The sequence below is a fragment of the Syzygium oleosum genome, unplaced genomic scaffold (assembly GCF_021117445.2).
Source record: "Syzygium oleosum isolate NSW1041296 unplaced genomic scaffold, Sole_v2.1 Sole_v2.01, whole genome shotgun sequence".
Lineage (NCBI taxonomy): Eukaryota > Viridiplantae > Streptophyta > Magnoliopsida > Myrtales > Myrtaceae > Syzygium > Syzygium oleosum.
Window position 1 is genome coordinate 8972854 of NW_026607485.1, and position 12830 is coordinate 8985683.

General features: G+C 41.9%; 2 protein-coding genes across 2 annotated transcripts; both read right to left on the minus strand.

Moving 5' to 3' along the window:
- Positions 1-2139: 2139 nt before the first annotated feature.
- Positions 2140-3691, minus strand: LOC115677619 (calmodulin-like protein 11). Its single transcript, XM_030600804.2, has 4 exons — positions 3543-3691; positions 3297-3457; positions 3085-3168; positions 2140-2779 (listed from the first exon to the last, which is right to left on the minus strand). The coding sequence occupies exons 1-4, from the start codon at positions 3616-3618 to the stop codon at positions 2642-2644; spliced, it is 459 nt and encodes a 152-aa protein (XP_030456664.1). The 5' UTR covers positions 3619-3691; the 3' UTR covers positions 2140-2641.
- Positions 3692-7314: 3623 nt separating this feature from the next.
- LOC115677742 (protein LIKE EARLY STARVATION, chloroplastic) lies at positions 7315-11197 on the minus strand. Its single transcript, XM_030600963.2, has 4 exons — positions 10690-11197; positions 9455-10092; positions 8559-8749; positions 7315-7916 (listed from the first exon to the last, which is right to left on the minus strand). Exons 1-4 carry the CDS (start codon positions 11180-11182, stop codon positions 7541-7543), a joined length of 1698 nt encoding a protein of 565 aa, XP_030456823.1. The 5' UTR covers positions 11183-11197; the 3' UTR covers positions 7315-7540.
- Between the last annotated feature and the right edge of the window lie 1633 nt (positions 11198-12830).

The following is a 12830-nucleotide window of genomic DNA, read 5'->3' on the forward strand; positions in this document are numbered from 1 at the left end:
CAATTATAACTTTGATCCTATACAAAATTCGAGAACAGCGTGTGGAATATTTGGATATTATGAATCAGACCATACGGGCGACCAACTACAGCACGAGGACAGCGACGACGACGAGGTCTTTACGTGCGCGTGGGGTCATGGTCAGAAAACCTGATGGACGATGTCCTCTGGCGTCAACAGGTGTGAACACCAAAGGAAGAAGTTGAATTGGCTTTTCCCCTCTTTCCCATTTTGAGTCTCTGATCTTCTTCTTTTTTCTCTTTTTCTGGTCAATGAAATCCTCCGTTCTTGTTTGTTTTCTATTTTAGTGACATAGTTTGTTTCGTACCAGAAGAAATTTGACTGTTTGATGCACCTAGGTGACCGGCGAACCCATTATGCGACTAGACGAACCGGCGGGCTTGAAGTCAATGATTTCGGATTGAGTTCAAATTTGGTCGGCTGAAGCGAAACGGCGTGCTGATCAATCCTCACATCATTGGTTGTGATTAACGATGGATTTTCGCGATTCGGGATCGTTTAGATGAGTTTTTTCTATTATTTTAGTATTTTTTATGGGTTAATTTAGAAAAGGCAGTTTCATAATTTTTGCGTTTTGATATTTATTAATCCCAATAGGGTTAGGTTTGGGGATATATAAGCTTGTTTTAGGATTTCGTTTAGGGAGACTTTGGATATTTTGATTATTAATCGATTGAGAGAACAGTTTGTTCCTCGTTATTGTTTCGATTATTCTGTTTAGTCTAATTTCTTTCGCGCTTCGGCATCACCGTTTGTTTGCCGTCATGCGAGGGCTTCTTTCTTCCACGATCATGGGCTTGGCAAAGATCTCAAATACTATTTCACCTTTCCAAGTAGCTGAAGTGACCAGTTAAGCTTTCAATATTAGCAGAGAGGAGCAATAGTGAGTACGAGCGTTGCACGAGTAAGAAGAAAACAATGGACGATTCATGCATCAAATCAATGAATATAAATATGATCCGTCTGAGTTTTGGGAGACCATTGTCAACTGTTCTAAAAAATTAAGCTATTAGATAAAAACACCGCATAATATGATCTTTTTGCCCAGTACTAAGTGTAGACATATTTAATTGGGGAGGCAAATGGGGTCTGAAAAGATTTGAACTCAGGAATTCCAGCTCTGATACCGGTGTTGGGTGGTTTTGGGCCTTTCTTACCCAAAAAACTAGCTCAACGGAAAAGTTAGGTCAACGGGTGAAGTTTTCCCTAACACTTATAAACCGACCATCGCCCCCTTCCAGAACCTCAACAATCTCCCCCTCACACATTGGGCCTTGGGTTGGAGCCGCGACAATTCGTATCTCTCTCGTGTGACCGTTGGGTTCAGGCTTGTTGGCAATCTTGGGCTCCAATATCGTATGAAATTTAGTGGGATCACTGCCACCTGTTCTAAATATTTAAGCTGTTAGATGAATGCATGATTTAATATTTAATTATTCTAACAGTCTGGATCTGTCGCAATATAGACACAGTTTTGATCCCGATCTATTCGCGTTTTTCAGGATATGTTTGAGAGTTTTAATTTGGCGAGTATCGAGTAATCCTCATAGGCCCCGTCTTAAGCTCTAGCTTTTTGCTGGTTTTGGGTCATTCTAGTGCCTGGTGTCCTTATAACCTTTTGCAATTGGACTTTGACAGATTTGCCATGGACCAATTTCTAACTTTTCCTATCCTTCTAGGCGACGACACGACACTTCCGGCTTCATTAGTATCATCCACTCCTATATTTCTTTAGTTCACTTTAGCTGTTTACTTTGTCAATTGCCACAAGTCCATGCACACATTTTTCTATTATTTGTTTGGCAAACAACTCTTCAAAATTTAAATTGACATAAACAGAATTACATTCACTTACAATCGTTATAAAGGAACAGAAGAAAGGAAAAAAGGTGTCCACGAATTTGCATTAGAAGTAGTACAAAAGATCAACAAGATGAATGAAAATAAGAATGTTAAAGTCCATGATAGGTACACAAATTAAAGGGAGGCAATAGCGCAAATGCAATTTTTACGGGGTAATGACGATTCTTTTTTTGGCAAAGTGTTGGAACCAAAAAGAAAAATTAACAAGCTTTGGAAATTTGGAATGAGTGAACAAGTTGGAGGGAGAAATTAACATGCTTTCTGATGGCTTCTGATTTACAATACTCACCCTCTTGTCCTTATATAATAGTAGAACATCTACAATACATTTAATGATAAAGACAAACATCTCATACACTTATTATCCTAAGGACAAAATATTAACACACATTAAATGAGTCATGAAATCTTCAAGCACTCATTCTGACAACATAAAATGAAGCAACAAAAAGTCCACAAATCTAAAGAAAAAGCACACAAACAATACATGCATTTGGAAACAAGCTTAGAAATCTATAGAACTCCTCAATGACCTGTGTCTTCATTAAATGCTTGTAGCTTTTGCCTTCATTCTTCATCATGCACCTGCACGCATTTAATGAGATCTTTGCAGAGAGATCTTCATTCTTGAGTTCACACAGCCCACTGTAATTCTCTCTTATTGATTTCTTTCCATCTTCACGGTGGAATTGTCAACACAACAATCAATTTTGTTAATACTTTAAGAAGTACATTTTTTTATAAAGGAACTAGAAACTCATCCAATGGTGCTCATCAACTTCACAAATTCTTCAAAATCAACTTGACCATCACCATCCAAGTCTGCCTCGCTTATCATCTGCTGCACTTCTTCCTCTGTCAGCTTCTCCCCTAAGTTGATCATCACATTCCTCAACTGCCAAAGAGAAACAAAATTATCAACCAAAACTGCCTTCTATCTTTTCTAAGTAAAGAAGGGTTGTTTTCGTGCCCAAAAAGAATTGGTGATGCTCTTTCGAATGGTGATGAGTGATGGCGAAGTAATGACAAAATAAGATTATTTGAATGGTGAATCCCACGGGAGAATTTGAGAGTTGGTTCAATGCTTGAATGCGCATGCAAGGTCATCTACGTCCTTGCTTGGATTAAAGAAATGCATTTCAATGACGTACAACGAGAAATCAAGACATTTGTATATGCATGAGATAAAATTGAGCTTACCTCACTAGGAGATATGTAACCATTCTGATCCTTGTCAAAGACCTTGAAAGCCTCCTTGAGCTCCTCCTCCACATCAGTAGCCTCCTAATACACATATCCATAATGAGAACGTTTCAGACTCATAGAACATTAGATTGAGATCACATGGATGCCTGTTCAATCATAGGTATCAAGAAGAGGCCAGCTCTTTGCATTTTCTCGTGTGTTTTCACCTTCTTGTTGTTAGCCATCGACCCCAAGAACTTCGCAAACTCGATCGCCCAGTCGCCATCAGCAGCGGCGGCCTTGTCAATCATGTCCTGCAGTTCTTTCTCAGATGGGCTATAGTCTAAAGATCGGATAATCATCTCAAGTTCTTCCAATGTAATGAAACCTGCAAATTTACACCCATAAGGACTACTGATGAATAAAAGAAGTCGCTGCAAATTTCCAATGTGCACGACTATGGTAAAACTCACCATCACCATCCTTGGCAGATAGACACAAAGCTTCTTTGAACTCAAGAATCTGTTCTTTTGTCAGTTCACCAACCATACTAACGTTTCTGGTCTGAACAAAACACTCACCAATCTTGAGAGAGAGAAAGACAGAGAGACAGAGAGAGAGGAGAAGAAGAAGAAGAGAATGATTTGTATAGCCCCAAGCCCACCTTGGGTTGGTTTATATATGTAGAAAGTCAATGAAGACGGGAGTATTTTGAGGAATTCATACTGTATTTGTCGAGGAATCAGAAGGCAAACTTGACAAGATTTCATTTTACGTGGTCTTTGTCTCCAAAAAAAAAAAGTGATCATCAATAATGAGGTCTTTGAATGTAATGGAAGTTAGAAAATCAACATCAACGATCTTAATAAATACTCATGTCTATTTTTCAAACCCTCCCTATTGAAAACTGTTTCTTTTCTATGGATTGCGGATAGAATGAAACGGGGAATTCAAAGAAATATTTAGACTGATGTTTGATTGCCGACTCAAAGCATATCTTACGAGACATAATTATAAATTGCGTTGTTAGCAATATTATGATAGTTACCTTAATTCTTAATGTCTCTCGGGATTATACTTATATTTCATTTGATCGTGCATATCTTGATTGATTATAATTGGTATTATATTTTTCTTATAACCTTAGATAATCATGTACTCTCCACCGAAACATGTCGAAACACATTGAAATATACAGTTATTACACAAATCTCTCTTGAGCGATCCCGAGGGGATTTTGAGTTCACCAGGTAAGTGTACACCCAAGCGCATACATCACATCTTATGTCTTTATATTTTTTTTAATAACTACTAATATCCTTCTCTCGACGTCAATCTTCAACTTGTCCGTCTCCTTTGGGGTGACGTTAGTAGCCTGCCGCGCAGCCAAGCCAACCTCCTTTGTTATTCCTGCACCTTGCAACCACGTCAGTGTCTTCTGCTGTCCCTATGCTACAGACACGTCCACCTCAAACTATTATCTCGTAGCCTGCTGAACTAATTTTTCTACCGTCAATTGATTAGATTACATGTATTCAAACTCCAGTTGGTGTCTTTTCTCTCACCTTGAGTTTGAAAGCTGTTAACGATATTATGATATTTACTTTAATTATTTCATACCTCTCAGGATTATGCATATATCTCATTTGACGATACATGTCTTTGATTGATTATAATTGGTATTATATTTATGTTGCTACCTTAGATAATCATACAATAAAAGCCTATAAATAGGCTCAACTATTTTTCACTGAGACATATCGAAACACATTAGATTATATAGTCTAATCTGGTGTCAAAGCCAGGTGATATGCCTTTTGTGTGTGCATCCGTTAATCAAATTCCACGTGACAATCGTAATCCAACTTGTACTTGAGAGGGGCTGTTGAAATATCTCAGAATGGATCTTATATGTTCTTTATATACATATGGTTTCCCTCCATCTGACTTAAGGTTTTAGGTTGCACTTTCTAATGTGTTTTTAAAATCATATAGATAAAAGCATTCTTACCAATAAAAACCAAAACAAATAAAAGTGTACACAGATCATGTCAATAAATTATATGTGACATTATATGAAAATGATTGATACTCCTGGATTAGTTTTCGTGAATTATCATGAGTTATACAAATTTTTTTATATTGACGTTGCATTTTTGTAAGATTGGAATAAAAATATTTGGAGAGAAAAGGAAAGTGAGATCATGTACACTGAATATATAAGTAATGAATATTTCATGTTTGGAAATAGAAGCAAAGAGGTTCCTTGAGATGGAAACCTCGCATTTTTGTAGGTCAGCACAGATTATTAAAGATAAGGATAATAGTCCATGAATTTTGACCCAATATGCAATGTGGTCCTTGAACTTTTAATTTATTCAATATGATCCCTGAATTTTTTGTATATGTTTAATTTAGTCTCCGAACTATATAAAAATGTTCAATGTAGCCCTTCCATCAATTTAAGTTCTGGGACTGCATTGAACATTTTTATATAGTTCAAGGGCTACATTGAACACATACCAAAAATTCAGGGACCACACTTAACAGATTAAAAGTTCAGTAGCATATAGATACGTTGGATCAACGGTGTGATAAGCATACTCAACCACGGTATTTAAAAAGAACACGTAAGGTTAAGTTCTTGTGAGCGGTGTCGGATACTATCGACTAATCCGAGAGTGGTAGCCTAGTGGCGAAGGGCCTAAAGGCCCCTACGATAGTTCGGGGGTTAAGAAGGTTTGAAGCATAGTATGCTTCAAATCAGCCGTCTTGGGAGAGGACGCTCTTCAGGTAGAGACGGCGGTGAGGCCGTTGCGACGAGCTCATCCTTTCCAAATTCTCGACTCTGGAGCCCTCCCCAGGGCTAGGCTTCGAAGGCAATACCGATGGTTCAGGCTTGATATTTTGCAACGTGTTTGGGACTCTAGACACTCAAGAAGGGTTGCTTTGAGGACTCACAAGTGAGATTACACCAACGTCGCGTAAATTATTTTAAGTTTGATTGTATCTTTATGATAACTCACAAGAAATCCAAAATAAACATATAACTTTGCCATTTTTTTTTTAAATTTTTATGTTCACAACTTATGTAAAAATATATACACGAATAATATTATCCTTTTTGTGAACTTGGTGAATCTTAACTTTGATCTAGTTCAACAAGCATAGCTCTAGAATTTCTAGTGCAAGCCAAAAGAACGATATCCATTTTACATCCTATATAGATCAGCCTAACCATGCTTACAGAGAGGATCACAGCAGAAGTTTGATTCATCAAAGCCAAAGTGTGAATAATTCTATATATAGATTATTCAGACGGATTCCAACTCGTGTCTGATTCATCGTAAGTTTAATAACAATACCTTGTGAGTCCGGCGTTTACCTTCTTGTCACGAAAAAAGTGAAATCACTCTTTCTGTTTGAGTAAATAGGCTGAGATTAGTTCAAATAATTAAGAAATACAAGGACGAGACTAAGGTTCAAACTTGGTGATCATTAACTTTGATCATATTATATAATATAAAATTCGAGAATAGCGCGTGGAATATTTGGATATTAGGAATCAGACTGTAAGCGCGACCAGCTACAGCACGAGTACGAGGACAAGGACGAGCTACAGCACGAGGACGAGGACCAGGACCAGGACGAGGTCTTCACGTGCGCATGCGGTCATGGTCAAAACCCTGATGGACGATGTCGTTTGGCGTCAACAGGTGTGAACGCCAAAGGAAGAAGTTTGACTTGGCTTTTCCCCTCTTCCAATGGTTTGTTTCGTCCCCGAAGGAATTTGACTGGTTTGTTTGCCGCCATGCGAGGGCTCCTTTCATCCACGATCATGGGCTTGGCAATGGCAGCCCAGCGTCCTTCACTCACTCCCCTGTTCCTTTTTTCACTCCCTGATGAAGGATGCTTAAGCTGACAAATGTAAGTTAAAGTATCCTTTGGTATAGAATGTGAATGGGAAAGCTAAGAGCAGCTAGAGCAGATGGTTCTTCATCATGCCTTGCCTACTAAAACAGGCTTCACAGAAAAAGATCTACATCCTATCCAGAAGACATCCTTGACCTCCGAGGTTGTGTCTGAGGTATAGAAGTGTTCAGGCCAATCCAAACAAAACCCAGTTTACCAGCTACACGTTTTTTTTTTAAAATAGCTGAAATGACCCAGTTGCACTTTCAATTGCAGCGGAGAGGAGTAATAGGGAGTAACTATGGTGCATAAGAAAGAAGAAAAGAAGAATGATTCGTGCATCAAATAAAAAAATATGAATATGATGCGGATCTGTAGCAGTATAGCAGATAAAAAGTTATTGAATGTATTGATACAGTATGCTCAAACACAGGACCTTGAGTCGACAAAAAACACAGATTTTGCTATTTGGAAGTGGGCTGTATGCACGGGCATGCGCTATTTCTCAGCTTCAAGTAAAAAAAGTCTCTGCAGGCACTTTAGGGAGATGTATAATTGATTAGGACATCTCAGACGGCTTGCGGACTTCCCTGAGCTGGACCGAGTTATCATAACAGTGATAAAAACCAAAGTGCGGGAATCTCTCGTACCACGTTTCTTCCTGAACATGCGTATCCCAGTGCTCCCCGCTGCTGCTCTTGCCGTACTTGTGGATCCACCCGGAGCCGTTATGCTGTTCGCTCCACGTGCGGTTCCATCTCTCTCCATGCTTGCCTTCCCACCATGCCTCCCCTTGCTTCACGCCGTGGCCGTTAGGATCGAAATTCTCGTCCCATTTGTCGCCCCATTTCGACCACCCGTCACCCTCACACCTCTCTGCCCATTTGTCAGTGTATTTGATGCTGCCACCATGTCCATCGTACTTCTCTCCCCACCTGGTAAGGCCCCAACAGAAGAAAACAGAATATATGCATCACGAAACTGCTTGAAAGTGAAGGCACTCGCAGTTTCTATAGTGTGATTCAAAAACGCAGCCCCGAATTTCATAAGACAGCAGGACATGATAAAAAGAATAATCTATCCTTGGCAAACAAACAATGTCCACTCTACAATTGTCCAATGGTAAACCCTGGTTCATCAAGTAAAAGCAAGAATTGTGGTCGTTGGCTCTAGTTTACTGATTACTCTGCGACTCGTACAATCATGTTAAACTAAAGTATCTTTAACAACTGAACTATGTATGCTTACTAAGCTCAATGATCCTAAAGACGAGATAATAGTTTGGCACTGAACCCCCTCTTCTCTACAAGCACACAACCCCAGGCACGCATGCACGGAACATCCAGTGATTCAGAAGAATTCAACAAATTTAGGAGGTTATAATCACTCAGAAAAATAAAGGAAGGAGAGGAAGTGTCCAGCAAGTCCAACAAACGCATCGGTAAAATCTCTTTATCAAGCACGACTGAAGAGGATTATAACTGGTCATCACATGAAAGGTGATTAAAAGGCAAGCATGGTTTATAACCAAATAAATCGCACAGGATAGAGGACCTCCACAATCTGAGCTTTCTAACCTTTCATGCCAAACGTGAGCGTGTCCAGCTTCAAGTTGTGTTGTTGGGTCAATAGAGCACCACTTGTGGGCCCATTTCTCCGCTTTGCCTGAGGCATCATAATGTTCCTTCCATGTCTCTTGCCACTCTTCGTCTTTTCCGTTTTTGCCCCACTTGTCAGCAGTTTTCTCGAGATGTACAATTCCTGAATTCTGTCAACAGAACCAGAAGGTTTTGCTTCAGATATTTCCCTCAACACAAGGATAGACCAGACAAGCTCGTTAGCAAATAGATGCGATACTATAAGTGAATACTAAAGCTGCTCCTTAGGAGCAGAAGAGGACATCCATGTATGCTGGGAAATCATACGAAAATCCTCTGTTCTGTTGACATGGTGAACTGAAGTGCAAAGATGAACATATTGGTTCAGGTGCGTATGGACCATCTGCATAATGTATAACTACATTAATGTGTGTAGTGTCGGAAACATCAACTGCTAAACCTTTCTGATCAGCAGTCTTCTCACAGACATAAAAAGAGAACGTCAAAAGAAAGAACCGCAGAATTCCTTGAAAAATTATAAAATATGTTTCTTTGTTTTTTCCCATATAGATAGACCTTCATCAAGAGTACGAATCCCTACAAAAAGTCATTGTGAGAAGAGATACTACTGCAAAAGAACAAATGTGAACAATAGATGCCGCATTCTAAATCCAAGCTTCAGTATTATTTGAATTCAGCAATTAGGCCAGTGCAAACTGTAATTTAATAGTCTCGTATCAAAGAAAGGGAAGAGATTTTTGTTCTTTTAGGACAGAACTAGTTTATCGAACATTTCATTTTATGCTCCCTCCATCTCGTGAAACCAATAGGAAGAGGAATTAACAAAGAAATGAACTGTGAAGTTTATCATCTACCTGCCACATAGACTCCTTCCAATGCTCACGCCAAACATTTCCATAGACATCACGCCCAGATTTCTCAGAACCTAGTTCCTTGTGACCAAGCTCATTGGCAGCCTCCCAAAATTTCTCCTGCCACTCTGTGACTTGATCAGCACTGACACCCCTAGTCATTGTCCACCTACAAAGCACGCCATCGGGCCTCCTCTCCAATCCTGTCTCTTTCCACCACCTCGATCCATCTAAATTCACTCCTTCTGATGTTAGTATATCCACTTCATCCAGTGCACTGGCTGCTTCAGCAGCGTGTGCTGTAAATAAGTGGTCAAGCTCATGATCCTCTGTTAAGGCCGACGCCTCTTGACTCGTGTTAGAATCCAGCTTCTCAACCTCCATCAGTGACTGAAGAGGTGGAGTAAGTGGGGAGAAAAGTTTACTCTCAAAAGGAATTGGAAGAAAATCAACCGATCGGTCTTTCTCGACAACTGAAGGCATCGGACCCATGGACGAGGAAGACTTCTGCAGCTTCTGCAAATCCATCCCATCTGAGCTGTCTTCGCTATTTGGAGGGGGTGTCCAGGACCAAAAATCTGGACCCAGTGTGGCACCGCCAGAAGTTTCAGAGGTAGGCACGGATATCCTTGTCTCATTTTCTGGCAAAGTTCAGCGGCAATAAACTTAGTTACCGATGCCAATGTAACAAAGCATGAACAATTACCGTCGTTTACGATAACAAAAAACAACAATTGACAGATGGATTGGTTGGTGCTGCTGCTGCACTAAAAGAAGAAAAGCTATGACTGGAATTACAACTCAGGGAGACAGATGTTGCACAAAAATCAACAATGAACAGTTAACGGAAACCGACTGACTTGGTCTCTGCCATAGCACATCATCACATTGACATACTTTGGGGGCAACAAAATTATGCGCTTTAGATCAGAACGAGCACGAACTAATACTGCAGTTTGCGAACTGATCAATGACTAAGAACACAGAGCAAGAAATTTGCTGCTCTTTCCATACATTTCCAGAAGATCAATCTCACCCCCCAGTCCCACAAAATTTTCTCCTCGATTGCAAGTCTCCGAAACTACTCATTGGCCAACAATTTAAATACAAATAAGAAATTCCCAGTCGCATGAATCTTAGCATTACAACGAAAATTTATGATCTGCATAATCCATCAGTTACTAGTTCAAAGAACAGGTTCAGAAACGTCATAACACATCATAAATTATAAAAATTACCTCTTTGCTCATCCTCCAAAGCCCCACCACCCTGACCGCTTCCATTTTCACTTCCACTACCGCTCTCCGAGCTTGCATTCTCCTTCACGATCGAGCGCGCCGCCGCGATGGCCGCGGCCGCTCGATCGATGACCTGCATCCTCTGGACCCTGTCCCTCTCCTCCTTCGGCACCTCCAGAATCCTCCTGAACTCCTCGCTCTTCTTCTCCAAATCCTCCACCACGCCGCCGCCGCCGCGCCCCTCCGCGATCTGCTGGAACTCGACCGACCTCCTCTCGCGCTCCACCGCGCTCTTCCACGTGTCCAGGTACGAGCCACCTCCTCCATCCGAATCCACCCCAACCCTCCACCCGATACGGCCCCGTCCTGCGGCGGCGCCGCCCGGCACGCACCACCGCGCCCACTCGAGCATCGGCGACGCCCGGCGAGCGCAGTGCCGATGATAGGAGGCGGCGGCGGGGGAGCAGGAACCGAGCTGGGAAGCCAAAGCCATTTTGGGCAGGGAGGGAGAGCCTCCGGCGGAAGGAGGGGTCAGTTCAGAGGCGGGAATGGCGGCGGAGGAGCGCGGGCGGGGGTGGCTTTGAAGGGATGTGATTGGGCGACATTGACGTGTGCTGGAGTTAAGGAACTTGTGGTGGGTGGGAGGGTGGGGAGAAAAAGCGCTTCGGATTTTGGCCTTCGTTCGTGGGGCTGTGCGTGCGTGTGTTGCAGTGAAGTGTGCAGTGAAATGCACTTTGCTTATCGGTGGAGAGATTCGTGCGCCATGCAAGTGGAAAGGAAGGTTCTCGCTTCTTCACTCCCACTTGCTACTGTCGGTGCCTGGATTCCTGCGAACTGCCCTTTCTTTGCTCAGGACACAGGAGCGGACGAAACATCAAAGGAGAAGGGAGGGACTTGGGTTGATGACACGTGTCTCGAGGGAGAGAGAGAGAGCGTGAGTCACGTGAGCTGAGCGGGGGATTCGTGGCTTGGAGCCGCATCACATCGAAAAGTACATGGAAGGATGTGTTTCGTTTGGAGTTATTATTATTATTATTACTTTTTTTTAGAATATAATATTTTTCGAATAATGTGTCCTTAGTGAAATAAAGGAGAAAGCTCAGCTATGAAAAAAAGAAAAAGAAAAAGAAGAAGAAGGCAGATGCTTTTTTCAATAGAGGAGAAAGCTATAAAAGCCGGATGCTTTTGATGACACGTGTCGAGGAAGAGGAGCGAGGGTCACGTGACGTGGCGGGAGATTGACGGCAGTGATGATATTAGGGGTGAGCAAGATGGACAGCCCAAATCAAGACCGGACCAGATCAATCGGTGTGGTTCGGTTCTCGGAAATATCGGTTCGGTGCCCGGTTCGTAAAAGTAGAACCGGTTTCCAGGCAGTCCGGTTCCCGGTTCTCAAGTGGGAACCGAACCGGATCGAACTGATCGGATCGGATCGATAAATATATATTTTTAATTTTTTCATATATATTTATTTACTTTTTATAATTTTTTAAAAAATAAAAAGCCTAATTTAATTTTCCCAATTCCCTCTTGCCTTTACCAATAAATGATTGTTCCCATTGGAACCGGATCGGACCGATAGTCTCGTCCGATCCACGGTCCCAAGACTAGTCGATCCATTCCTCAGTCCTAGAAACTGGGAACCCATCCTCCCAGTCCGGTTCCTAGTTCTTGGGTTGGACCAGATCGGATCAGGAACCGCTCACCCCTAGATGATATCTGTCAAGCGGGGAGTCGCGGACGGCCCGATACCGGTTTCGTGTTTCTCGGGGCGCTCCTGCATGGATCTCGCTCACGTGAGCTCGGCGGGTTCGTAGATTGGAGGCGTGTTAATAAAAGGAAATAGATCTTATTTCAAATAAGAACTTGACTCGCCAACGGGCCACGTCTTCGCCGACCGGCAACCACATGATTTATAGCATTCGTCGACCCTTGCTTGACCAACCGCCAGATCTAGCCATGGCGGCTGTGAGCTTCGACTCGAGCTCGAAACTTGGCCTCGCCCGGCAGAGAATGATAATCTATCATCGTGGAGTTGGAACAAGGAGAAGTAGAGATTTTTTTTTTTTTTTTTTTTTTGTGGGAGGCTTAGTGGGATGGATAGAGATGGAGGCCATGAATGGGGCCATCGAGGGTTGACC

Bases quoted from the DNA above. Each gene is read 5' to 3' on its own strand.
- LOC115677619 (XM_030600804.2), bottom strand. From the start codon at position 3,618: ATGGTTGGTGAACTGACAAAAGAACAGATTCTTGAGTTCAAAGAAGCT. The intron at 3,169-3,296 runs GTGAAAACACAC...TATGTGTATTAG, and splicing joins CGATGGCTAACAACAAGAAG to GAGGCTACTGATGTGGAGGA. The intron at 2,780-3,084 runs GTAAGCTCAATT...TCTCTTTGGCAG, and splicing joins GTTACATATCTCCTAGTGAG to TTGAGGAATGTGATGATCAA.
- LOC115677742 (XM_030600963.2), bottom strand. From the start codon at position 11,182: ATGGCTTTGGCTTCCCAGCTCGGTTCCTGCTCCCCCGCCGCCGCCTCC. The intron at 8,750-9,454 runs GTAGATGATAAA...TTCTGTTGACAG, and splicing joins GGAAGGAGTCTATGTGGCAG to AATTCAGGAATTGTACATCT. The intron at 7,917-8,558 runs GTTAGAAAGCTC...GGGCCTTACCAG, and splicing joins GCTCACGTTTGGCATGAAAG to GTGGGGAGAGAAGTACGATG.